Genomic DNA, 27,820 nt, shown 5'->3' on the forward strand with positions numbered 1-27,820 from the left:
TGAACGATATGTTTCGCTTTCTTCCACGTCTATTTTTCACTCGTCACATGATCCGGAAGACTCCCGTATCGAAAGTTTCACTTTTGGGTTCTTATACTTATTTTATTCCCCATTTTTTGTTTTTACTGCTTTGGAGTTAAACAAGTATCTTTAATAGACATATTTCATACGAGCCGTACCTAGAAGTGATGTTTTACGAGTGCTTTATACTCGTCAGGTGATCTCTGACATCAACATAAGGCGTCACACTTCCCGACGGTCGATTCGAGCCGGGTTCGTGACAACTCCTTACTTGGACTTATGAGACACGTATCGGGTAAGCCGCTAATACAAGAGGTATAATCATCTAATATTGACCTTTTCTACTTACAATCAACAATAGTAAACTCCTGTTATTGTTTTTTAGAGCACGGACATGCTACGCTACAAAATTAATTGGAACTACTTTGATACTTTCAAGTAAGCTTCTTGGTATTTGGGATTAACATACACAGCTTCTTATATCACATGTGCACATTCTTCAATCATCCTTCTTTGCATTCTAGATCAAACTTGTTTTTATGACATTGATGATACGCCTATGATATATAATAGGTGGGTATTATACTGTGCACATCATTGTTACGCTCATACAAACCCCAGTTTTGCATGCTTCAACAGATCCGAACGTTGCAATTATCTGTTGCTCATCACATTCTTACAGATTTGGTCTCACTTGGCTATTTTGATTTCTATTTACCTCAGCCGTTCATCTATTTTGGAATCTGACACTCTACTTCTTTACCACTAGTTATTATGTGATACTCGAGTGAAACACATAGCATGCGGTATTCACAATTTTCTTTTTATTTTGAGCATGAATCCCGGCCATTGCTGTCCTTATTATTTTACTAATATCAGGTTATGATATTTACCCTGCGCTATGACTGACATATGTTTTGTTAACCATTTACAGAAATGTTGCCCTTGAGGAAGGGCTACGGCCCGAAATGCATTGGGCAGTTTCAGACATCTTGATTTTTGCATAAATACAAACTTGGATGTTCTTGAAAAATCTGCATATCATGTATTGATTATACAAATGCAGATATGTACTTTTTATTTGGAATAAGAAGATGAAAATAAATAAGTTAACTTGAACAATACGAAAGAATTTGTTATCAACCGTCATTAAACCAGAAAATAACACCATAAATTGGACATAATACACACTGTACATGCTCCACGGCCCGGTAACGCGTACACTGGCAGATTGCAAGGTCACACTGGCGGCGGAGGGATTCGAATACTTAGGAATCTACACAAGACCTGATCCACTCCCTCTTCTACAAAAATAACCTTCAGGGCCTGCTGACACGACCAAAACGACGTGAGACACTGGCGAGCCGTCCCTCTGACTCTACTGGGCAGAGCAGTCCTGTTTAAAATGCTGGCACTGCCCCGCTTCCTATACGTGCTACAAAACACCCCTTTTAATGTCCCAGACACATACTTCACCAGTGTAGAGTGCGCGGTCTGGACCCTATTGTAGGACGGGAAAAATCCCTGCATTGCATTGCATAAACTGACAAGAGGGTGATACGACGGGGGATCTCCCTGCCCGACCTTAAGCAATACCACTGGGCTTCCCAATTAGCTGTAGTCAATCAATGAGTTTACGGCCCGCAGCTCAAACCGGCCTATATGATAGAGAAATGGTTAATGAATCTGGGCGGTCACCAGAGAGCACTCTACAAAAATCCCAGACATCAGCTTCTTACGTGTTCTACGGCCCAGACCATAGCAATTTGGAAGCAAGTAACTGATAAACTGGGCTGGCAAAAAAAATAACACAAGCGACCCCCTTGTGGGAATCTGAGCAACTGAGCACACTGAGCAATTGCCCCGGGTTTGATAGGTGGGACACAATTGGAATCTCAACAGTTGGCGATCTGTGGAAAGGTGGCAGGGTGGTCACATTTACTGGATTGCAAGAAGATCACCAATTGGCAAACTCAGAGGCCTTCAGGTCAGGTACCTACAGATAAGTCCCCAGTGGGGAGGCTTTGACTGAGGCACCCCCATTGGAGGACAGGCTGGTTATGGAACCTATGAGCCGCAAGGCAATATAACTAACCTATTGGAAATTAAATAACCGACCAGACCCACTTGTGCACCTCAGACAGCAATGGGAGACAGACATAGGGAGTTTAGAGGATGATGAGTGGCAGGAGGCTCCATCTTCCAGGCGAGAAGTAACTATTCCAATGAGGCTGAGATTAAGTCAACTCAAAATCCTGCATAGGTCATATCTCTCAGGGGGACCCTGGTCAAGATGGGAAAGAGGACAGACTAGGAATGCCTCATGTTTTGTACTCAGGAAGGAATGTTCTTCCATACGCTTTGGGAGTGCCCCATGATTCAACCGTACTGGGACGGAATCATAACTAAACTAGAAAAGGTTTGCGGGAAAGAGATCGCCAATTCCCCACAACCCTGCCTGCTTAATATATGGGAGGCCACTTTTCCTGACCCACACTGAGCAATCCTGGGTGTCCCTCGGGCTGGCACTAGCTAAAAGAAACATTGCCCAAAAATGGTGAGCAAGTGACAAACCATTGTTGAGAGGATGCGCAAAAGACATGGATAGATCCATGATTGCAGAAAAAGAAGTATTCAAGAACAGAGGCTGGTTGAAGAAGTGGGATAAAAAATGGGATAAATGGAATGCGTCTCGGGGTGGACTCTGTATCTCTCCCACAGATGAACTGCGAAGAGGGAGGATAGGGGTCGACCATCTACAAGTGTGAAATGTGATAACTGCATGTAATGAGCTATTCCTGGGACCTAGAGAGACACTAACTGTAATATGGACTACCGACATAACATGTGACTTACCTTCAATGCTGATATTCTTTACAATAAAAAGGTTTTAAAAAAAAGAAAAGTTCAAAGCAGCCGTAGTCTGCAGGATGCTGCCACAAGCGTGGGTCCATGGGGCTTTCATGTATGGATCACAGCTTCCCATTCAACTAAGAAAGCAGCTTCCTAGCCTGCAGCCTTCTGCAAGTGACAGGATTATCAGTGGGCCCTGCTGAGCATAGGCATTTAAACCAAAGTTTGAATCATAAAAACATTTAAACTAAATCGAAGTAAAGATTCAAATATGTAGAGTATGTGATGGGAACAGCAAGCGGTTCTTTGATAAAGCTTCATCTATATTTAGTATAAATATTTACGTCTGCACACACATTAGAATGAAAACTGAGTTTGCACTTTGTTCCTTTGACCTGTTCAACTTTCTGGCAGTGGCCGTCTTTACAGTCTACACCGTTCTTAAGCCGCAGCCATTTCTAGAAGGTGAGCCGCTTAACGGCTATTCTATGCCGAGCCCAGGAAATATCTAACTGAACGTAAGGACTCGGCCCGAGTTTTGGCTCATAAAATGTAACGTACGTACCAACGTGACTACAACCACTGTACTTTGATTCAGAAGGTGAATATGGATGAGCAAAAACTGAGAGCAACCTCGCAGTGGTATACAGGTGCTAAGGAGAGGCTCACACTTACACAGGCTCGGACTGGAACACAAAATAAACCCAGGCACCATATTAAAAGTGCCCCCATTAGCGAATCATGGCAATTTTGAACTTATAAAGACAAGCTGTTTATAATGTTTTGCAGGTTATGAAAGGCTGCATGCATTTGTGCTTGCTCCAGACAATGCTTGTGGTAATATGAGAAACCTCAACAGTAACAATCCGGCCCTCCAGACCATTAAACAAGCCCACAAACAGCCAAACAAGCATTTGCACTGCAATCGGTCTCACCTTTGGGACCTTATATGTATTTAGCTATGCAGCACATTAGCCTGGGTGCTGAAACATCTACTGTTCTTTAACATGGAGGGAAAGTAAGCACCAAACTGCGTGACACACCAGGTATTGGAACATATGGAGAGAAATATTGCCTTTCAGCGGGACATGGTATAGACCAAAGCTCTGTTTTTAATATAAAATCAGGCCTTCGGTGGTCATATCATTGAAAAATATTATTGTCTATGGGTGCTCGTGGAAGAATATTTCTATGGACTGGAATCTAGAGAATGCTAAAGTGACTTAAATAGAGGCAATTGAACAGAGAAGAACTCCCTAAGCGGAAGCAGGCAAATCCTAGGGCTGATCTCCAGAGCCCACAAAGTACATACACAAACAGGTATATATAAGTATATACTAAAGTATAAACAAGAGGTCTTGAATACTCGACATAAAAAGCAGCCCTCACAGAGACCTGTCAGACCAGCCCTTCAGGCACTCCTAGATTGCTCTATGGGCCAGCCTGACACTACTTTACAAATACACGTACAGTTAAATAAAAAATTATAGCTTCTGCAATGCATTTATAGGAATATTCCTCTAAATATGTATGAGCAAGATGCAAACTTACAGAGCCTGAAAATCCTCCAGCAGCAAAACAAATCATGAACGTCGGCTCCAGTTTATTGAACGTCAGACACAGCACAGTCTTCCCATATTCATAGTTGTACCAGTAGATTGCTGTGGGGGGCAGACACAGATATTAAAGGAGATTATCAAGAGAACATGTGCATGATTACACTGTGTATTGCCGTCCAATGTACAGTAATATTTCAGCAACATAACAAACAAGTCTGGCAACTGGAAGGGTTGTCACAATGTTTGGTAGACTCAATGTGTAAATAGACTTCCATTACATATGTAGACAAGATAGTAGAACTACATGGCTCAACAGCTAAGCCTTACAAGCTGTAAGAATTAAAAAAAAAAAAATACTTTAGTGCACAAGGTTAATTAAAAACATTACAAAATAATAACACACAGGTTTAACATATAAATTCCACAGCACAATAAAACATTCAAAACTTAAGAGCAATCATTCAATAGCTTAAAAAATAGTCCAAATAAGTAATCAGATTACAAAAGAGCTTAATACGGTTACCACGCAGGCTCTGAATCGGCACTTGCCTGCACAAAATAAACTTAAGTTGGTTGAAACATGTTTTAACCATTTCCTACGTGCATCAAGCAACACTGGGCATATAAACATGAAGTGCAACAACTCTGATGCAACTGCAGAGTCTGCATTTTCCTTCTACCCAAGTGCGTTTCCATGCAGGGATAAAATCTTTTGACGGAAAATTACCCATTCTGATTAATAAGAATTTTTGCTTCAAGTTAATTGAGAAATTCATTTTTAGATATTGTTGCAAACAAGGTGAAATAATAGGAATTTAAAACCACCCACAAGCTTTTTTTTGACTAAAATGCCATAACGATTAGTTGTAAGGCTAGTTCTACACGTTTGTTTACCATCCTTTTAAAAATGGCAAAGTAGACAGCCATACACCAAAGTTCACCCAGACCCAACTCAGGGCCAGATGTAGGTGGCCAAATAGCGAGCGGTAAGGCTGAAATACGCAGAATTTCAGCGTTTGCGATCGCTATTTGGCTGCGAGCAATGTAGGTGAGTTTAAACCTACTAGCAAAATAAGGAATCGCAAAATTATGATACCTTATTTTGCTCTTGCATTTAAGGAATTGGAAATTGCGATTCCTTAAATGCGATTTAAGTAGCACAAAAGAAAGTGCACTTTAGCCTTAAGGAATCGCTAATTACCACCAACTTCAAGTTGGTGGTAATTAGCGATTTCCTTTAAAAAAGCACTTTTTGCTTTTTTTAAAGTGCCATGTGGCACACATTCATGCCCTTAGGGCATGTTTGTGCGCCACATGTGCACACATGCACATTTCAGGGGAGCAACAGGGTGTCCTTTTGACACCCTGGCATCCTTGAAATAGCGCCCGCTATTTGCCATTCTTTAATACCGAGTCGCAAATAGTGAATATCTTCCCATTCATTCCTATGGGCCTCCTAGCCCATAGGAATGAATGGGTAGGTATTCCTTATTAGCTAATCTCAATTTGCGATTCGTTATTAACGAATGTTAAGGAATCGCTAATATTTTAGCGATTCCTACCTACATTCAATTTTGCGAGTCCTTCATAGCGAATCGGTAAAATTCGCTATTAATGATTCACAAATTTGATTTTACCTACATCTGGCCCTCAGTTAATAAAGATTCAAAATATTTGTGCCAAAGGTTGTCCAGTTTGGGATGCACCAACTCCTATATGGTAGTCCACAGTACTTTCTGGTGCTGCCTTCATCCTTTTACAGAGCTTGATACATGCACCTCGCCGGGGCTAACTGCTGCTACACAAGCCCAAACTCCAGGTTTACTTTTGTTGGTGAAGTGTTCCTTGGTAATCTAAACAAATACTTAAAAGCAGACACTTATGGAATCCAGCAATTTTGCGTTTTTCCCTTTACAGATTTCAGATCTATAATTCAAAGACGGGAGAAACATGGCATTAATAAGTCTAAGAATGGGTTCAAGTGATGGGCAGTTTAATTTCTTTTGTAGCCTAGCAAAATAAACAACAACAAGATTTTAGACTTCAGCTTTACTCCTTGCAAGTATAAATTAAAAGAACACTGATTAACAAATTTAGCTCCCAAATAAATATAACTGGAGACTCTTTCCAACTTTTCCTCTAGGAAACATATCACCTGCTTTTTTAAACAAATACCGAAGGTCAGCACCTTTGGAGACCGGAAATCGGCTGACCGTTTAACTGAGGTGGGTTGAAAGAAAAATTATTCAGCCAATCATTTAAATCCAAGAAACATCCTTGTTTAAGCCCAGTGTAAGTCTTGACTCTTGTTGAGACAGTCGAGCCATCCCCCAACTTCACTACAACCCATGTGTCTGTGTATAACATCTCAATTCTATGTCAGGACCCGGAGGCGAGGATTATGCTCATCTTTTCATTATTTATTGCTTAGCAGCCATGTTCGATATCAACATTATCAACATAACGAATTTCATTTCCCATAAACACTTGGGAAAAAATAAAGTTACAACAACCAACAGTCCATGACCAATCAGGTCTCAGCCCGGGATATAATCCTCCCAGTCCTCTGTCGATAGCCCTCTTATCTTCGCTGCTCGCAGCCATGCAAGTTAAGTACAGGACTCCGGTCCTTCTTTCTTCTACTTTGGTTGGCCAGTAATTGATTGAACACGTAGTTTTTAATTCTCTGGCTTTTTTCTTTCTAGGGATGTACATACCTCCTTATCAGCAGCCGCAGGAACGCTTCAGGGGCCTTTCGCAGCTGCTCCTGTGTGTAAAGCCTTCTTTGGAGGGTTTTGGGCCGAGTGCACGGCGGTCCTCACACCACGGGAGGGCGCGTGCTCAACACACGTCTCTTGCGTAGACGCTCTATTGGCTGTTAGCGTGCGCGGGTGGAGAGAGCGCGTCAGTGTCACTGTCGGGAATACGACCGCTGAGCGCCTCCACCCACGCAGTGAGAGTCAATTTCGGCCCGTCAGCCTGGAGTCACCACACCCCTCGGGGTAGGATCTCAGCGGGAGCTGAGGCTCCGCTTTCAGGGCAGACCTCCCAGGCTGCGTTTAAAGTGCCCATTTAATGTCCAGGGCATCCGAGTCTGCCATTTTTTCCTTCCCGCTTGAGAGGGATGGGGTTACATTATTGTGAGACTTTTCCTTACACCTTGCATGGCAGTGTACTCCTCAGGGGCATTTTACAGCTCCTGCCCGTAATCTGATAGCGTATAGAGTCCTTGCAGGCTCGCTGGACATTAGTGGGTACTCCCCACTGCCTGATATCCCTCTTACCTGGTGGGTGACCACCTTAGATAACCTGATAGTGCTTCACAAGCATTTCCCTCCCCTACGAGTGATACCCCATGGAGGCTTACAAGGAGTATTACGAGGAGGAGGGTGAAGAGTACTTCCCGGTCACAGAGTAGTTCTTTGACGCGGTGAACACTTCTATTGTTAAAGTAGTGTCTCATGCAGTGCTCCTCTAGAGAAGAAACTGATGGAGCTGGCGCAGAAGTGCTTGCAACCCCTTACGCCAAGGAAAGACTGCCCTGGGCCTTCGGCCCATGACCTCTAGAGATAAAACCCTCTCCTGCCACTGACATCACTCGCAAGCGTCCCCATGATGCAGGGGTGGATTTGGATGCTTTCGCCAGGTTGAAGAAGACCTTCCTGGGCGCAAGCAACTCAGCCCCTACAGAATCCACCAGTCCTGTTGAGCCATCGCAACCTAGTGGGCAAGGTCCCATGCCATCCACCCCCGCCTCTGGATGAATCCCCTACGACTTCGGAAGGTGACTCGGACCATAACCGGTCATGGAGGCCTTCTAACCCCCCCCCCCACCCCCCTTTCTGACCCGTTGCCCCCTAGTGGGGTACCGTTGGACTCCCAATCGGATCTTTTAGACCCTGAAGATATTATGCACCCCCGCTCCTCGGAGTGGATGCCCTATGACAAAGTTGCCAAATACGTGGCCAGTAGGCTGAGGAAGCTTCTGGACCAAGAGGTCAGGAACCGCCGTCGGGCAGAATGCCCCCGTCCGGCGCTGGATGGGAAAGTAGCCTGCACACCAGATATTGATGTGCGGATGGCCATGTTCCTGGCCAAGTATATAGAGGATCCAAAGAAAGGCATTGACCGTTCATGGCGGTCATGTCAGGATAAGCTCCTGGATGTCACCGGGCCACTAGTAAAAATCTTTGATATGGCGGAGGATGCGAAGGCCTCCAGAGCCCTTATTCCCCCAAATGAACTCTCTAGCTGGGCCCAGCGGGCTGTCATATTCCTGGGCAATGCTAACTGCGCCATTTCGACTAAGCAGTGCAAGTCCCTCCTTATCAAGAAAGACCCCAAGCTAGGGGAGCTGGCCACATCTGAGGCAGGCCAGGTAGCGCAGGGAGGTCTCTTTGGGGACCCGTTCGCTAAAGAACTGGGTACATTTGTTTATACTTTTAATTAGTTGGATAAGGCACAGTCAACGGTTAAGCGCATTTTTATGCACATGTTTTCTTCGTGGCCGGTTGAGGTAGGGGGTGCTCGGCTGGCTGTTCCCAGTACTCCTCCGGAACAAGACAGCCTTCACAGCGTGGACAGTGGCAAGAGTCCTCACACTTTGGTGGGTTTTATCCCACCAAGGGACGTTCCCGTTCCAGAGGCCAGGGTAATGGACCCCGTGGCGGGGGAGCAGACTCCAATTCGCACAGTGAGTCTTTCTTTCACCTCTTGAACCCAGTTGGAGGGGGTCACCAAGCACTTTTCGCAGACAACTGGGGCGCACTTACGTCAGATGCCTGGGTACTTCAAACCATTCAGAGGTTCCACATAGAGTTCTATAGTTCCCCCATTCAGCCTATTCCCCCCCATCCCATACCCTTCTCCGGGCGGGAAGCATCCCTGATCGAGAAGGAGGTTCAGGAGTTCTGAGAAAAGGGGCAGTGTGCCTTACTCAACCCCATCCCGCAGGGTTCCTGAGCAATGTGTTCTTAGTCCAAAAACAGTACGGTGGCCAGAGAGCAGTGATCAATTTACGGTTGATCAAAGAGTGGTTGGTTTACCGCCACTTCAAAATGGAGGGTATCACCTCCTTCGAGATATTCTCCGCCCGACGATTGGATGGTCCAGGTGGACTTAAAAGATGCGTACCTCAATTTACCTGCCTCATCGCCGTTTCCTTCAATTCCAATGGCAGGGCCAAACTTTCAAGATCACCTCTCAACCCTTTGGCCTGTCGCCAGCCCCTTGGTGTTTCACCACGGGCCTAAGACCAGTGATGGAACGCCTCAGAGCATCAAGCATACAAATGATAGTCTACCTAGACGACATGCTTTTGATGGACCAATGCCCAGGAGCTCTGTCGCGTCACCTTCAGTGGGCGGTCCTCCTCTTGGAGTCCCTGGGTTTCGTAATCAACCAGTCGAAGTCCAGTTTGAGCCCTGTACACAATACGACCTTCTTGGGGATTGTGATCGACTCAAGAGCAGCCACGCTGAGCTTTACGTCGAGGAAGATAGCCAAGTTCCGGCACGAGGTGCGGAAAACGTTGGCAAGGGAGAGGACCTCTCTTCCCCAGATTGCGAGGGTGGTGGGTCTACTGTCCTCTTCAATTCAAGCCATCTTTCCCGGGCCTCTCCACTTCCGAAATCTTCAACATCTGAAGGTGTTGCATCTTCGGCGCGGCCTCACATGGAGGCGTGGAATGGGCGCGCCATTTTTGGGTCCCTGCCGGATTTGGTGATCAAATCAGAGGCCAGCGGCACAGGCTGGGGGGCTTGTTGTGGTCAGTTCACCACAGGCGTCGAGTGGTCTGCCGTCGAATGGTCCCTACACATCAACTGCCACGAATTGTAGGCAGGATCCTTTGCAGTCAAGTGTTGGACCAGGGACCGCGTTCAGTCCTACGTACTGCTGAAGATGGACAACGTGGCAGCAGTCCGCTATATCAACCATCTGGGGGGCACCCGCTCCAAAGCCCTCTCAGACCTGGCCAAGAACTTTTGGGAGTATTGCCTCCACCACCATATTTCAGTGACGACGGAGTATCATCCCGGGTCAGCCAATCAGATGGCAGATTAGCACTCCCGCTATCTGCGGTATGAAAGCCTCTGGAAGTTATGTTCGGCGGTCTTTCGGAGCCTCTCCTCCCTTTTCGATCCTTTCTCGATCAACCTTTTTGCGTCCTGCCTGGACCGCCAACTACCCCGGTACTTCAGTTGGAGGCCGGACACAGTGGCAGTCTCAACCGAAGCGTTTCTGCAGGACTGATCCCGGGAACAGGGTTATGCCTTCCCACCTTTTGCGATGATCATTCGTCTCACGGCTCAAGTGCACTGGCAGAAGGCGGATGTGGTTCTGATCACCCCAATATGGAAGTTGCAAGCATGGTTTCCAGTTCTGATAGAACTTTCTTGGGCTTCTCCAACCCGTCTACCTCAGTTTCCACATCTCCAGAGCGATCCAGCGGGAATCCTCATCACCCGATGACGAGCAGCAACCTCCAGTTAATGGCTTGGAGTATTACATGACATGATGGTATGTGCCGGGCCTATCGAGATACGCTGCAAATCTCCTCTCTAGATCCTGGGCTTACAGCACCGTAAAGAGATATCGCTCAGCCTTATCTCGATGGGTGGGTTGGTGGCTGCAAAAGAGTCTGGATCCCGTAGGGACCGATGTTGGCCACAATTTGATCTTAGTGGCTGAAGTATTGACATACAGATCGGTGAGTACTGAATATGCAACTTACCAGTATGCATCTGTTCTTGGCATGTAGGGCTGCTGACATTCATATCTGTGCATAGATCGCCGCCTAGTGTTGGGTCCGGATGATTGCACATTGTTGTCCTGGAAGAGTCTTCGAAGTATCACGAGATAGGTGGCTCCTCCCCTGGACTACAGTGCGCATGGGCATCCTCTCCATCCTCAGATTGTTTTTCGCCATTGTGGCAGTGATGGAGTAGATACCGTAAGTGATGACCATGCTATACAGTAATTCTGAGTGCTGCAGCCGCTACAGGCGCCGGGGAGGAGGGTGGGGGATATGAATGTCAGCAGCCCTACATGCCAAGAACAGATACATACTGGTAAGTAGCATATTCAGTTCGAGGCATGTGGGCTGCTGAATTCATATCTGTGCATAGATTATATAGCAGTCCCTCTATTAGCGGCAGCTGCCCGTGCCAGCTGCAGCAGTCTGAAAAAGGGTTTTGAGAACTGCCTGGCCTACAGCTGCCTGCTGTTTTGAATGTACATCTACACAGTAGTGTTTTGTAAATGTATGTATAGTGGACCATGTGGCTGCTCTACATATTTCCTCTAAAGGAATATTCCCTAGGAAAGCCATGGACGCCCCTAACTTTCGTGTTGAGTGGGCTCTGGGAGGAATCGTTAATGTGCGTTTAGATTTTTCATAGCAAATTTGAATACATTTAACGATCCATCTGGCTATCCCTACTTTGGAAATGGCGTTGCCCTTGTGTTGTGGAGAAAAGGCAACGAACAGTTGTTTTGTTTTCCTAAAATCCTGTGTCCTGTCTATATAGTACATGAGGGCCCTCTTTACATCTAGTGTATGGAGCATTCTCTCCGCGACATTTTCTGGATTTGGAAAGAAAACAGGCAGTTCAATAGTTTGATTCATGTGGAACTGCGATATCACTTTAGGCATGAAAGTGGGGTTAGTACGTAGTACAACTCTGTTTGCGTGAACCTGTATGAATGGCTCTTGAATGGTTAGTGCCTGGAGTTCACTAACTCTTCTCAACTAAGTGATTGCCACTAAGAAGGCTACTTTCCAGGTGAGGAATTGAATCTCACATGAATGTAGAGGTTCAAAAGGTGGACCCATCAATCTGGTGAGGACCACATTCAGGTTCCACACCGGTGCCGGTGGGCGAGTTGGAGGAATCACTCTTTTGAGTCCCTCTAAGAAGGCTTTGATGGCAGGCACCTTGAATAAAGAGAGGTGCTGCCTGTTCTGAAGATAGGCCGCTATTGCGGTTAGATGTATACGGATGGAGTTGTACGCCAGATTGCATCGGTATAAGTGTAACAGGTAACAGATGATGTTCTGAATGGATGCATCCAGCGGATTAATGTCATTGTTTTTACAGTAAATGACAAACCTTTTCCATTTAGCCGCATAGCAAGCTCTGGTCGTGGGTCTCCTGGCCTCCTTGATGATATTCATACATTCTGGAGGCAGGTTCAGGTAGCCAAACTCTAAGATTTCAGGAGCCAGATCGCCAGGTTCAGCTGTTGCAGATCTGGGTGCTGAATTTCGCCATGGTTCTGTGTTAAAAGTTTGGGTGTTAGCCGCAGTCTTTGAGGCGGCACCACGGACAGTTCTAGTAACGTGGTGTACCATGGCTGGCGTGCCCACATTGGAGCAACCAGGATAAGTGTCATTGAGTGTTGCCGTAGTTTGCGTGCCACTAGCAGTATTAATGGCGCTGGGGGAAAAGCGTACGCAAATCTGCCTGACCAGTTCATCCATATCGCATTGCCCTGCGACTGTGGATGAGGAAACCTGGCGGCAAAGCTTTGGCATTTTGCATTTTCCCTTGTGGCGAATAGGTCTATCTCTGGATGACCCCACTGCTGGAAGTACGGTTGGAGTACTGATGGATGTAGCTGCCATTCGTGCATTTGGTGGCTGTGTCTGCTGAGCAGATCCGCCATCTGGTTGTCCTTGCCCGGGAGGTGTTCCGCCATGAGGAAACTGTTCCTCTGAATGGCCCACTTCCACATGCTCTGAGCCAGATGAGACAACTGTGGAGAGTGTGTTCCTCCCTGCTTCTGTATGTAGTACATGGCAGTCATGTTGTCCGTCCGGATCAACACGACTTTGTTGCACAAGTGTACTTTGAATGCCTTCATTGCCAGGAAGATAGCCATCAGTTCCAGAAGGTTGATGTGCATCTTCTGTTGCTGTGTCGTCCATAGTCCCTGCACTGTGTAATTGAGTACATGAGCTCCCCATCCCTGGAGAGACGCATCCGCCGTCAGTATTATTTGTGGAACAGGCTCTTGGAACGGTCGGCCCTTGCAAAGGTTGTGTGGATTCCACCAATGCAGAGAGTTGTATGCCCGACCGCTCACCAACACTAGGTCTTTCAACTGTCCTTGAGTCTGATTCCATTGACGTGCCAAGCACTCCTGAAGCGGGCGCATATGTAGTCTCGCGTGCGGGACTATGAAGATGCAGGAGGCCATCATGCCTATCAACTGCATGAACACTCGCGCTGGAAGGGAGTGTTGTGGTCTGAACTTTTTTATCAGCAGTTGCATGCTGTTGATTCTCGCTAAATTTGGCTGAGCTTTGGCAGCCAGAGTGTCTATAGTCGCGCCCAGGTACTGCCGTACGTGGGCGGGTTGGAGATGTGACTTTGGATAATTCAGTGAGAATCCCAGACTGTGAAGAAGGTGAATGGTGTGGGATATGTGGCTGGCACACTGCTGGGCTGACTTTGCCTGAACAAGCCAGTCGTCCAGGTAAGGGAAGACGTGAATGTGCTGTCTCCTTAAGTGTGCGGCCACTGTCGCTAGGCACTTGGTAAATACTCTGGGCGCTGTGACCCCGAAAGGGAGTACTTTGAACTGATAATGCTGATCCTGAAGAGTGAACCTGAGATATTTTTTGTGTGATGGGTGTATGGGTCATGTGGAAATACGCATCCTTTAAATCTAGTGTTGCTAGGAAGTCTCCGTGACTGAGTAACGGCAGAACCTGCTGGAGGGTGAGCATATGAAGATGCTCTGACCGAATGTATTGGTTGAGGGGGCGGAGGTCTAGTATAGGTCGTAAAGACCCGTCCTTTTTTGGGATTAAGAAGTACAGAGAGTACACCCCTGCCCCCCGCTGGTCCATAGGCACGAGCTCTATGGCTCCTTTTTGCAGCATACTTAGTACTTCTTGCTGCAATAATGTCAAGTGCTCTGCGGACATAGGACGGTGTCTTGGTGGTATGTTGGGTGGATTGAATGCTAATTCCAGACAATAACCGTACTGGACAATTTCTCTGACCCACCTGTCTGTGGTGAAGGATCTCCAGACTGGCAGGAACTGTTGGAGTCTCCCCCCGACCGGTGTTATGTGGGCGGGGGGCAGCGACAAGACGTCACTGTTTGTTATTGGCCGAGGACCTGGTGTTGTTGTGTCCCCGTCCTCTGCCTTTGGTGCTGGATCCACGATATCCAACCCTATTATTTTTATTATAGGTACTCTGGGTACCTCCTTTACTGTACTGCTGCTGGGACCCCTGACCTCTAGCTGCTCCTCTATTCCCGGGGCGACGAAAGGAGCCACTCCGAAACTGCTGCGACTGTAGAGCCCCCATAGATTTCGCAGTTTCAGTGTCCTTTTTAATCTTTTCCAGTGTAGTGTCAACCTCGGGGCCAAATAAAAAGTCTGGGTTGACTGGTTGATTCAAGATATTATTTTGAATCTCAGGTTTGAAGCCTGATATTCTCAGCCATGCGTGCCTCCTCAACATCACACTAGTGTTGATTGCCCTTGCTGCAGTGTCAGCTGCATCCAGTGCGCATTTGATGGACGCATTTGTAATGAGTTGTCCCTCTCTGATGAGGAGCGCCGCTCCATCTTTGTATTCATCTGGTAGGTGTTCTAGCAGTGATTCTAGTGTATCATAGTGTGACCTGTCGTATCGGGCCAGGAGTGCCTGAGTGTTGGCAATGCGCCAGATGTTTGCTGCTTGTGCTGCTACCCTTTTGCCTGATGTTTCTAGCACTTTGGACTCCTTGTCTGGAGGAGGAGCATCACCTGTAGTCTGCGAGTTAGCTCTCTTGCGAGCATTAGAAACTACCATGGAGTCCAACGGCAATTGACCCTTAATGTACATGGGGTCTCCGGGTGCAGGTTTGTATTTCTTCTCTATTCTGGGGTTCAATACCCGTGCCCTGGTGGTTTCCTTAAAGATGTCCTTAGCATGTTTAAGAACCCCTTTCAGCATTGGTAGAGTCTTGACCGTTCTTTCTGATGTGGAGAACGTGTCCACCAAGAAATCCTCCTCCACAGAGTCAGAATGGAGTTCCACTCCGTGATTGGCAGCTGCACTTTCAATGAGGGCGTTAAAAGCAGCAGTATCTTCAGTGGGAGATGGTTTGATATTGTAAAGATGAGTGTCAGGAGCATCTTGTGGGTCACCTTGGTCAGTAGGGTCTCCCCATGCTTGATCTTGGTCTTGCTGTTGGTCATCAGGGTCATTATCCACAGGATAAGTGGTATCATCCCCAATATAGCCTTCTCCTGCATCCTGTTCCGAGTGTGTAGGAGAAAAGGATGGTGGTTCCTGATGATAGGTGTGGAATGTTTCTACAAGCACTGGCGTCGAACCTGATGCCAGTTTCCTTTTTAGTGGAATCTTGTAGGAGTCCAAAGCCTTCTCTGGGACAATTCTCCGCTTGCGGAACAACAGCCTACCAGTGTCGGAGTCGATAAACTGGTCCTGCGAGTCCTCGGCATCGGTTCTTTCCGTGGACCCTGCTCGTGGTTGTTCGAGACTCCTCCTAAGGTCGAACAGCTTCGGCGCCCCCGGTGGCGGCAATCCAAACTTGATCGGTGCCGGCGCCGAGTGAGCCTTTGCGACTTTGTGTGGTTCGGGACCCGTTTTTGGTTCGAGGGTTGCCCGTTCCCTGAACGTGAATGCAGACGGTGCTTTGAAACAGATAGGCTCTTCGGAGACAGGCCTCGACGCTGTCTCCGGTTTCCTCCCAGCCTTCGGGTTTTCGATCCGAAGTTTTGGATCGACGCCTGGTTGATTCGATATTTTGGCAGTCGCCGCACCCTTCGGTGTTGACGTAGTCGGATCGACCACCGTGACCTTGGTGGTCGGTGCTCCAACCTTCGGTGCCATAGGCCGTTGCGTCTTCTCGGGACCGAGGGCCTTCTTCTGTGTCTCGGTGCCGAAGCCCTTTTTTGTCTTCTCGGTACCGAAGTCCTTCTTTCTTTGGTCGGCTCCGATGTCCCTTTTCTGTGTCGACGGATTGGAGGGCTTCGATCCGACTTGAACCAGTTGCACTTTCGGTTTCGATTTGACTGGTGCTGGGTTTGGTTTCGCTTTCACTGAAACGAATCCAGTCTTTTTTGATAGTGTTAGCTCTTTTGAAATGTTCAAAGCCGGGCCTTCAGGCGGGGCTGTAGAACGATCCGACTGATCTTGGGTAAGGCCCGCAGGCGATCCCCCGACCTGAGCCTTATCAAGACTGTGTCCTTCGGCCTCCGCATCGATGGATTGGCCTAGCTCCTATCTTCCTCGGCCCCAAGGGCCTCATCGTCGTCTCCTACCTCGTCGACGACGTCTTTATCCTCGAAGATCACATCATCGTCGTCAGATTGGGATTCATGCTCAGAAGCATGGCTCGAGTCTATCTCTTCGACGCTCTCGACTTCCTCATCCTCGGTGCTGAATATGTTAACCGGGTTAGGCGCCGATTGTTTGGCCTCCAATCTAGCCGCCCGTCGATTCCGAAGTGTCTTCTTTGACCGGAACCGGGCGCAGGCCATACACCTGGACTCATCATGATCCGGTGATAAACATTTGTTACACACCGGATGGACATCGATATGTGGATATTTCGCATGACATAAAGGACATCTCTTGAAAGGGGTCCTCGATTCCATCCTCGAACGTCGAGCGATGTTCGGACCGAAACTATGTCCGAGATCCAAAAACAAGTCTAAATATTTGTCGATACCGAACGCAAACAATCCCGACGATACCTAAAGGCTTTTGGCCTTAAATAAAGTTTTCCTAACTTGAGCTAAGATAAGCACATCCGAACCCAATGGCGGAAAAAAACAATCTGAGGATGGAGAGGATGCCCATGCGCACTGTAGTCCAGGGGAGGAGCCACCTATCTCGTGATACTTTGAAGACTCTTCCAGGACAACAATGTGCAATCATCCGGACCCAACACTAGGCGGCGATCTATGCACAGATATGAATTCAGCAGCCCACATGCCTCGAACTTTCAGATTCACAATATCCGTGGGACATGGGGCGATTGGGGGCTCTCCGGTCAGAGAATATACTCTGGTTAGAAAGCTGCTACGGGGTGTCAGATTATCCTCACCCCCAGAACCCAGGTATTCCGCACTGTGGGACGTGAACAAGGTTCTCGCTCTTTTATCGGTGTCGTGGAGCAACCGGTACCTTTCCCGGAAACAATTGTCGGCCAAACTGACTATCCTGTTGTGCTTGATTTCATGACAGAGGGTCTCGGATGTTAGAGCCCTAGATATCATGGAGAGGTCTTTAACTCTGGAGATGATCACCTTCCATGTTTCCAGGTGAACTAAAACTCATTACCGAATTATCTCGTATCCGGCCTTTCCAGAGGTCCCCAAGCTATGTTTAGTTCGCTGTATTAAGACATATGAAGCGATGACGGCGAAGCTGCGTCCTCACGGAGAGAGGCAACTTTTGATTGCGTTGAAGAGACCCCTTAGAGCAAATTCCTCACCAACCATGACATGATCGGTGAAATGGATTCTTGCAGGAGGCAGGCATAGATACCAAGGTCTGGTGCACACTCTTCGAGGGGTGCTAAGGCCTCCAAAGCTTGTACATTGGGAGCCCGTTTGGAGAATATTATGAATGCAGTACGCCCCAGACAGAAAACTTGAACTCCAAGGATCAGTCAGCTGACTCCCTGTTCCAGTGTCAGATCCATAAAAGTTTAAGTAGCCCCAGTTGGCCAGGCCGGGGCTACATTCACTGAACTGCTGACCACCAACGTTAAGCCAAGAAGACCACTCCTCAGCACTCAAAAGTTGCACCTGACTCTGTTGGACCTAGGAGAGCCATCAGAGTGCAGACTGGTCACCAAAGACAGGCACTATCTCTCACCAGAGGAAAAGGCTGGACCGTCTGTGTCCGGAGGGAGACCAGTAGCCTAGTTTTAACTGGACTTCTGCTGGACCAAAGAGGAGTTCGAGGGACATAGACCCATTTGGCCAAAGTCACCCCACCTCAACCGTAGACCAAGGAATAACCCCAGGAACTCCCCTATCGACTGCAACCTCAGAATCCTGTATTCTAAGCATCAGGATCACTCCATTGAAGTATATAGTAGTCCTTACATACAGTGTGGAAGTGGACTCGAGACTGCTTCGTTTACCAGGTAACTGTCCAAATGCTCTTTATTGGCCCCCCTGACTACCTTTTTCCTGTCAGAAGTGGTCACCTAGTCCGGCCGGAGTAGTCGGACAGCTCTTTAAAAAGGTTTTATAAATCAGCCTGAATTGACCCAACATGGTTTAGTGAGTGTATAATACAGTGATGTCGCACAACCACAACATATAATACACCACAAACCTCAAAGATGGTGTTAATGGGTGGTGAGGGCTCCGCAAATTAAATACATCTGAGTAATTGGTTGACCGTGTAAACGATATAAATATGAAATTGTGTACCCCGAAGTAAAGCGCTGAAATAAATACCTCAGACAAAAATGTTTCCTGAAACTAACAACTGCAACCATTGAGTTTACACCTGAGGAAAATAAGCATGAAAAAGGCAATTTCGAAGAAAAAAAAAAGAAATTTTATGAATTGGCATCTATGAAATGTTAAATGGCATTTAGCCTGCACATGTCCACTAAACAGTTATGGTGAAATGGTTTCTTATTAATGGTATTCCATAAAATCATTGTTCTATGAAATCACATACAACCCTCTATGGCACCTTTCCAGAGCAAGAGGTGCACTTCCTGTAGTAGGATGGAGATGCTCTTCTGAAATCTCTTCTAGTGTGGAAGCGATGTTGGGAGTGGAGGAAAGAAAAGGTAGGGAACAACTGCTTTGAATAATTTGCAAGACTCATCTGTCAGTCGTAACAGAGCACCAGCCTAGATGAAAGAGCAGTATCCTTTCTTTCACCGGGTGGGCATGCACAGCTAAGGGCAAACTAAAGCAGTTTGTTGGCTGTTGGAGCAGGGGAGGAGGATGACTGGTGTCACTGCTGGTCCGTCCACGGACTGTCGGATCTGTACCCCAAAAGGGATGGGCTGCCTGTTGCATCACTAGTTGGAAGACTGCCCCTAAATTTCCAAAACTGATGCAGAAATTGTTTGGTGGGGGTAACAGCTCCAAGGAATGTGCTGTAACTCTGCTATCATTAAAGCATTCCACACGGAATCCATCTTCTCACCAAAGAGGTGGGACCCATTATCGGCATGTCCATCAGCTAAGCTTGCACATCACCGGAGAACCCAGCGGACCTCATCTAGGCATTTCGATAAAGAACCATACTTGCACCAACCACCAATCAAGTCAATCCTAGGTATCTGAACATGCAGCGATACCTTATTTGGCTGTCTCTCGCCCTTCATGTATCATCTAGGCCAAAGAGGCCACAAGATCTTCCGGAATTGCCAGCACAGACTTGCAGGCCATGTCCCAAAGGACATAGGTGTACTGGCCCAACAGACAGGCTCAGTTTCCAGACCACAATGTCCAACTGAATGTAGAAAACAAACTCTTGGCAAAGGAGTGGGGGGATGAATTAGAATTCACCTTATTGGTGGAGGCTTGTACAACAATGCACTCTGAAGTAGAGTGCATGTTGCAAAACTCAGGGTAATGTTCACAGGTGGGCAAAGAACATGTTTTTGACCGAGTACCCATCAGAGTATCTGTGAGGCCATCATTAAACAGAAGAAAGGGTTCCAAAGTTGCTGGTACAGGCACCAAGATTTCTGTGAAACAATTGTTTCAGTCTCAACTGAGGCCAGCTGTAATGCGAACACTTTGGCTGTTCTCCGAACCACCATTGAGAATGAGGCACTCCCCTCTGTTGGTGGTCCATGTGGCGAGTCAATCTCTGCCGCTAGAGAGGTATCAAGTCCACTGGAATTTAGTAAATCAAGGTATCATTGGTGTAATGGGGGGAGAGGGGACCAGGCATCTCCCTTACCATCAACATTATAAGGTGCACACTTGGTTTCATGCGAGCCGTTCAGGTGAATAAGAGCCCGACGGGCATGCATGGACCTATTTGAGCATTCGTTTTACACAATTCCTTGGCTGTGATCAATGTATTAATTAAACCACACAGCCAAGAGTACATGACGAAGAACTAAGGTGATCATGCGCTGCAATTTTCTGTGCCAATTTAGTTGGCTTGGTTTACCACCCTGCCTTATTAGTTGGTTTTTACTTCTATGTGTGGGATCATTTATCTCCTGATCTAAAAGATATAACAATATAATTCACAATTCGTTTTTTAATATCCTCAATGTTGTACCAATTTCATGGTGGATCCAACATAACCGCGAATTTTCGGGGTTGGATTTCTTTCCGGAATAGATGTTTTATTTTCATTTCTTGGACACTCTATTGTGTCGTCCTGATGATGACCATATATTTCTACAATGGTCAAAACGTCGTCGACGCATAGATGTGGCCGCAACTGAAGAAGGACGCAATGTTTTGCTTTGTGTTTCAGTTTTGTCCTGAACTCCCCATGTCTATATAATTCCTTACCCCAGCCACCTGTCATGTTACACACTGTATTGTTTATTCAATTTTGTTGTTTGTGTACGGTTTTGAGCGTCATTGTCTTACATGTTTTAATATTTAAAGAACTTTGTGAATACATTTTTCATATTTTGTAATTATCTGTACATGGGTCAATGTTATTGCTTTTCCCTTTCCTTTTTTTCTCCTCCCCTCCCCCTCTCTTTTCTAATTCCACTAATTGGTAAATTTTACTGTCACGATTTAGGTTTGTTGTATGTATTGTTACCTTGAACCTTTGTTAGGATTCCAGTGAACCCTGTTCAGGCACAAGGTCAGAGTCAGAACCAAAAAGATAATGGAGACTCTGCTGACAAGTGTAGCATGGTAGAGGCACCGGGTTAGAGTCAATCTGCATGACAATCAGTTGCGCTATGTTAGCCAGCTCAACTATGTAGCACTCCAAGCTAGACCTGAAAGTTTAAAGTAAAACTGAACTAATTTTCACAATTAGACTGCTACTTTTAACACTGTGCAAGTTAAATATTACTATGTCTTGTCAAAGTCAGACCCAATTGAATAGTACCTGTGCCTGTCACTGTCCTTCTATTTTAACAGCTACATGTCAAAGGGAAACGATGAATTGTGGCTGTTTTGAAGGGAAGAGGTATCACAGGGAGACAAAAGTGCCTAGAAGGGATGGATTCTATTTTTATCTTGGAGGCGCTGGACGAGGTCAGCCTTAGAATGAATTTACAAGTGGGAGAGGGTGAACTGGTGGCCATGCTCAGTTCTGTCATTTTGTAAAACTGAAGCCTTACGTGACAACACTGCCAAACTATTCTGTTTTAAATCCATTATATAGTGGACATTGGTGGACAGTGATTTGTTTCAGTGCCAGTAATATATGTGCAACTTATACTTATGGCCATTGTTAGGTCTCTCCTGAGACAGTGCATGCGAGACAATTTTTTTACTTATGGGGACTAAGAGGCCGCCCATTGTTTACTATTAGTTGGCTCCTCTGCACTCTCGTTTGTTTGTTCCTCTTTGGTCAGCACATGGTAACTTGACATCCTCTTCTTGTGTTTGGCCCTTCCCTGAAGTAAGAACCAAGTACTGCTTCCTTGCTCAGTGTCCTACCACATCGCGCTTTGGAAGCTTCTTTTTATTTCTTATGGAAACAATCCATAAGAGTGCATGTGTTTACTCTGTCCGTTGTCTTCCTCATCCCAGTCCGTCATTCTCTTGATGACCTTGGTTACGCATGTCACCTTCCACCTGCTGATCATTGTGTGATTTGCCCCCTCCTCCCGCAGTGCAACAACGTGTTGCTGGCTTCCTTCTCTGCCTCTTTCTGCTGTCCGTTGTGTTGCTTGCCTCCTCCCACTGTCCCTGTGTTGGTTGCACCCTCCCACTGTCCACCCGCTGTGCATGTTGGCCCTGCTCCCTCCCATGTTGTGTTGCTTGCTGCATCCACCACACCACCCTGATGCATTGCGTTGCATGCCTCAACCTCCTGCCCCCATACACGTTATGTTGCTGGCCCTATTACGCTCCGGAGTTGTGTTGATTGCCCATTCCCTCACGCCCCCCTACCATCCTGTGTTGCTTGCCTTGTCCCTTCCACCAGTGTTGGCTGCGTCATAGCATTTTTTCCCCCTAACTTTCAGCCGTACTGCTGTACAACATGGAGAAAGAGATCAGGAAAGGTGAGATGTCAAGTTTTACGAGTGTCTCAAGTCAGTTTTCAAAACGTGAGAAAGAGGGGTTGAAGAGGAAGAACTCTGTTTTGTTGGGTTCGGCTTCAAAGACACCATCTAAGAGTTTTTCCATGCAGATTTAAGGATATGTGTTTAGCATTTGAGATAGGACGATAGAAATGTGCTTACTGATGCATGACTATCTCTTGATCCTGAAGCATTGAGACTAATGATTCCACACAAGGTTTAAGTGGGAAGGGGCGAGGAATGGCACATGGGCTATGCCACAATTAATTACTAAGGCGGAACATCTGAGAGAGTCCATATTAAGAAACTAGAATCTAGGTTGAATGAATGAATGAATTTTTGATTTATAAAGCACCTGGTTACTCCAGGGGAGTGTCCCCACGCCGAGCAGAATCAGGGCCTGGTGAGTCAGGTGCAAGTGGACTTCTAACTCTGTCTAAAGAGCCAGGTCTTCAGATTTTTCTGGAAACTTGCCTCAGGCTGTTCAAGTCTTAGGTTAATTGGCTTTGAATTCCAGAGCTTGGCTGCACGCAGCCCAAAACGGCAGCCCCCCAGTCTTGCGCGAGGTACTCTGGGGATTACTGCCAGCGCTAGTGCTCTGGAGGGAGTGTGAGCCTTGATCGGGGTAAGAGATACCTGGGACCTCCTCCGATACATTATCCTATGCGTGAATCACAGGGCTTTAAACGAGATTCTGTGTGAACTTCAGTCAAACCGTGGACAATGGAAGACCATTTCGGTAGTCTCAGGAGCATCCGGGCTGCCGCGTTTTTTACTCTTTGCAGCATCGCCAGCCTGCCTCTAGAAGTACCCAAATAGAGCACATTACAGTAGTCTAGCTGAGACACCAGCAAGGCCTGCACTACTGTTTTTTGTGCAGCGGCAGGTATTAGTCTCAGGAGCTTCTTTATCAATCTCAGCACCCCGAAGTATATGCCCACTGTGGCCCTGATCTGACTGTCAAAAGATAGCTGTGCATCAAAAAGGATGCCTAGATTTCTCACTTTGGGTTTTGGGTTCGGGGTGGGTCCCAGATCTGCTGGCCACCATGCCGAGGACCAGATAGAGGGCTGCTTCGTCACCACCAGCACCTCTGCTTTCTATGCATTCAACTTCAGGCAGCTGGCCTGCATCCATGTTGCTAGGTCAGCGAGGCATAGTTTAAAATTTTCTGCAGCCCTATCATCATGGTTAGCTAGTGTAATAATAAACTGAGTGTCATCAGCATAAGACACCATCTTCACGTCATGGCCCTCAATAACGTCGGCCAATGGGAGCAAGTAAAGGTTCAAAAGAGTGGGGCTTGGTGCCGACCCCAGAGACACTCCCCGCTGGAATGGGATAATGTCCGAGGTGTATGGCTTCTGATAATCTTAAACAAGCGTTTATGAAAGAAGTCTGCAATCCAATCAAAGGCTCTACCCTTTATACCCTGTGTCCACAGTCGATCCAGTAACACAGTGTGGGAAACTGTATTGAATGCTGCACTGAGATCCAGCATGATGAGAGCCTCTGATTTCCCTTTGTCAGCCACCCTACGAAGTGTCTCTGAGGCCAAAAGCAGGCCCGATTCCGTACTATACTGTGGCATGAAACATGATTGGGTCTCATGTAGGATATTCTTCTCTGTGATGAACTGTCAATTGTGAGTTGATGTGCCTTTTTAGCCAGTTTAGCCACAAAAGGAAGTAGAGAAATGGGGCGAAAGTTCTCTGGTATGGAGAGAGCAAGAGAAGGGTTTTTTAGGAGCTGGATCACCATTGCAGGTTTCCACTCAACCTGAAGTCAGCTGGCCTCAAACAAAATACTAAGCACATAACATAATCTGGATGCCAATGAGGGTAGCCCCAGTTTCCAAATATCTGGAGGCACCGGGTATCGTGGAGAGCCAGATTTGGTTTTTGCCACTAATGAGTCTAGCTTTTCCACTGAGATGCTCTCAATCTTGAATGCACCGGCGGGCAGGGGGTCAGAAAAAAAAGTGGGCAATCTCATTGCAACTGCTTGTGCTGGGGTCCATGACCGCAGAAGTATCCAGGGATGTAAGGGATTTTACAATTCTAAAGATCTCACGCAGGGCGTTCTTGGCCTCATCGATCTTTTGTGTGTAAAATACCGTCCACGCCACCCTGATCTTTTTATGGTATTCTTTTAGCGAGCGTAGGTAAGACTGTTTGTCTTGGCGACAATAATACTTTCACCATTTACGTTCTAAGCATTTGCACAGCTTAAGGTTGTGCGAGGTCCTCTGTGAACCAGCCAGCTAATGTTCTGCAGCGTGCAAAATGTGTTTTGCACGGTGCTATCATATCTAATTCTTCCTCTAACCATGTTGAGACTTGAAGGTTGGCGGCCTGTGGGACTAAGACTAAGGGCAGAAGTAAGTGTCTCCTGACTGATCTTATTCCAGTTTCGAGTTTTGATGGGTTTGTAGAAAATGTTTAATATTTTACTTGGCATAAGAGACAGCCATTTTGGCTGTGGTGTCCATTTAACTTTCCTTCATAATTCTTTCGTCTTTTCACTCTGCTTGTGCTATCTATTTTAGTTGACTTCCTGACTCAGCTAAAAGCAATGTACGTGCTGAGCACCTGGTCTCAGATGTTAACTGTCAACCATTTACTGCTGCCATAAGCACTCCTGCTCCCCCTCCCACTTTGTTGACCAAGTGGTTATTCACCTGCCCTTCTTTGCTGATAACTATTTCTAAAACTTGTTCTTCCTATTTCTGTTCACATGCTTACGTTGCAGAAAACCTGTATAAAAGACCTGAGTTCTGGGAGGCGTCAAGATGGTGGTCGCACTCTAAGAGTGCTCCGGACCCCTCCGTCATCCGCCTCGAATCCGGCACCCTTCAGCACGCATCTGCACCACCTACCTGCTTGTAGTGGCGTTTCCACCCGGTGGGGCCCTTCATCTGGTGTTCCGGTCACGGTTTCCGGCGCTTGTGGCCTCCTGCGGCTTGCGGCCTGTCGTGGCCTGCACATCTAACGGCGCAGCCTTGAAAGGTGGAGTCGGGGCTTCGTGGGAGCAGTGAGGTCACGAAGGACCGGGCGGCGGCCCGCGCAGTGGCAGCTCGGCATCGGCAGCCTCTGCGTGGCGGGGCCGCGCCCATCAGGATGTTCCCAGCTGTGCCTCACGGCCCCATATCGGGATCGGCCGGTGCATCGGCCGGCGTGGGGGCGGCGGAGGCAACATGGACGGCTCCTGGGCAGTGCGGCATACTTTTGGCGGTGTGAGGCGAGCCAGGGGCCCGGCTGTCAGCAACGAGGTGGCAATGGTGTGAGTTGCGGGCCCCCGCGTTCCCCTGTACAGACACCTGCGTGACCCGGCTGGGCAGGGCCTCGCAGCCCCCCGTCTGTGTGACCAGGTGACGGCGGGTGCCTGACTGCGGTGCTTGAGAGGAGTGGGGCTGGCTGACCTGCGGCCCTGGGGAGCAGTGGCCTTGCGGCTGGTGGGGCCTCTGGAAGGAACTCTGCTGACACATCGGCCGGCACCGCACCAGAGGAGGTATTGTGCGAGCGGAGACCTACTGCGGAGTGCGGCTGGGGAGTCGGCTGGCGGACTTGTGAGGTGAGTGGGGGGACAGGCTGTCGGTCCGGGCAGCGGCGTGGGTGTTGGTGCGTGCCGCTCCCACCCCATAGCGACTCCCTGTGTCTGGCAAGGACTGCTATCTTGCCCCCCCCCCTTATCTCACGGCGGAGGGGAGGGATCGGCTGCCTTATCGGGCAGCGACTGGCCGCAGCATAAACCCCACTTCTGTACTGGCATTGTTGGTTCCGTGCCGGCACACGGAGCTGTGGTGGCAGCTGGATCCGTCCTGAACTGGGCACAATCGGCCATGTTACCGGGTGGCGGCGGATGCTCCCTTGCGGGCGGGCCTTGACGGGGTGGGCCCTCCTACCCACCTGATCTTAAGGCATCGTTGGGCCCCCGCTCGCTGGTGCTCCCAGGCGGCTGTTGGCGGACCCCGGCTGTAGTGGGGGGTCAGTCCGGGCTTGCCTGTCTAGCAGTGGGTCAGGCCCTAGGAGGGGGGACTTTTCAGCCATCATACCGGGTGGCATTGGGGGTCTCGGTGTCCTTCGGCTGTCTGTACAGTGGGTAACCTCCGGATCGACTGGTCGCTCGAGGTACCCCAGGGACAGCAGCGGAGGCACCCAGGTCCGGACGTGGGTCTGGGGTCACGCCCCCGGTCTCCGCAGGACCCCTAGGGATCCAGGATCCACGTTGTTGTTGCCGCACCCCTACAGTTAACGGTATCTATGGACTACTTTCTTCTGGCGAGGTCCTCGTGTGGCTCGTGGACACTCCACACGCCTGCAGATCCCTGGATCCCCTCCCCCTCACTGATCTTTCATCCTATCAGGGACTCTTGCGGCCGCAGTGACATTGGGACTGGCCCCCGGCCATGGGGAGGGACAAGGGCCCCAAGCCAACGCCGGCTGCCACACAGACCAAAATGGGCCGGTTTACTACTTCCGTGTCTGAACGTCCTGGTGGGGCGGCGGGGGGATCTCCCCCCTCAAGACAAGGATCTGGCCACCATCCTTCAGGCCATCAGTGCCTCTCAGGCGTCCGTAGATGGAAAGATAGGGAAAATCAAGGTGGACGTGTCCCTCCTCAGACAGGACCATCGCAACACCACCGCCTGACTGACAGAGGCCGAATCCCGCATTTCCACAACTGAGGACGACATCTCCCAACTTAAGGATCAGGTGGCCCAACTTCGTGCTCGTACCGGGGAGCTCCACAGGCGTGCCGAGGATGCTGAGAACCGCGCACGTCGCAACAACCTTCGCCTGATGGGGTTTCCCTAGGGGGTGGAAGCGGGGCAAGCGGCCACTTTCGCTGAACAATGGTTTCGGTCCTGGCTGCTGGGTGAGGCTCTGTCAACTTGATTTGTTGTAGAGAGGGCCCATTGGTCCTTGGCACCTAGGCCTCCTACCGGTGCCCCGCCCCATCATCCTTAAAATCCTCAACTTCAAAAACCGTGATGCCATCCTATGGACGGCCAGGGCGAAAGGTCCCCTCAGGTTCCAGAATCATGTTATTATGGTATTCCCATACTACACCAGGGAAGTTCAGGACCTCCGGCGCTCCTACACGGAGGTTAAGAAGAAGCTGCGCACTCTGGGCATTCAATATCAGCTCCAATTCCAGGCACGCCTTCGGGTCATTTTTCAGGGCAAAAC

At 48.1% G+C, this 27,820-nt stretch overlaps 1 protein-coding gene across 5 annotated transcripts in view; it reads right to left on the bottom strand.

The window, feature by feature from the left end:
- SLC25A40 (solute carrier family 25 member 40) overlaps positions 1 to 27,820 on the bottom strand; it is a 366,440-nt gene that overhangs the window by 90,022 nt on the left and 248,598 nt on the right. For all 5 annotated transcript variants that reach the window (XM_085631323.1, XM_085631327.1, XM_085631325.1 and 2 more), the window contains one exon: positions 4,426 to 4,535. In XM_085631323.1, the coding sequence (XP_085487449.1) occupies positions 4,426 to 4,535 (110 nt within the window). The remainder of the gene's footprint in view (positions 1 to 4,425; positions 4,536 to 27,820) is intronic.

This window comes from Triturus cristatus, chromosome 10 (genome assembly GCF_964204655.1).
Source record: "Triturus cristatus chromosome 10, aTriCri1.1, whole genome shotgun sequence".
NCBI classification, from domain to species: Eukaryota; Metazoa; Chordata; class Amphibia; order Caudata; family Salamandridae; genus Triturus; species Triturus cristatus.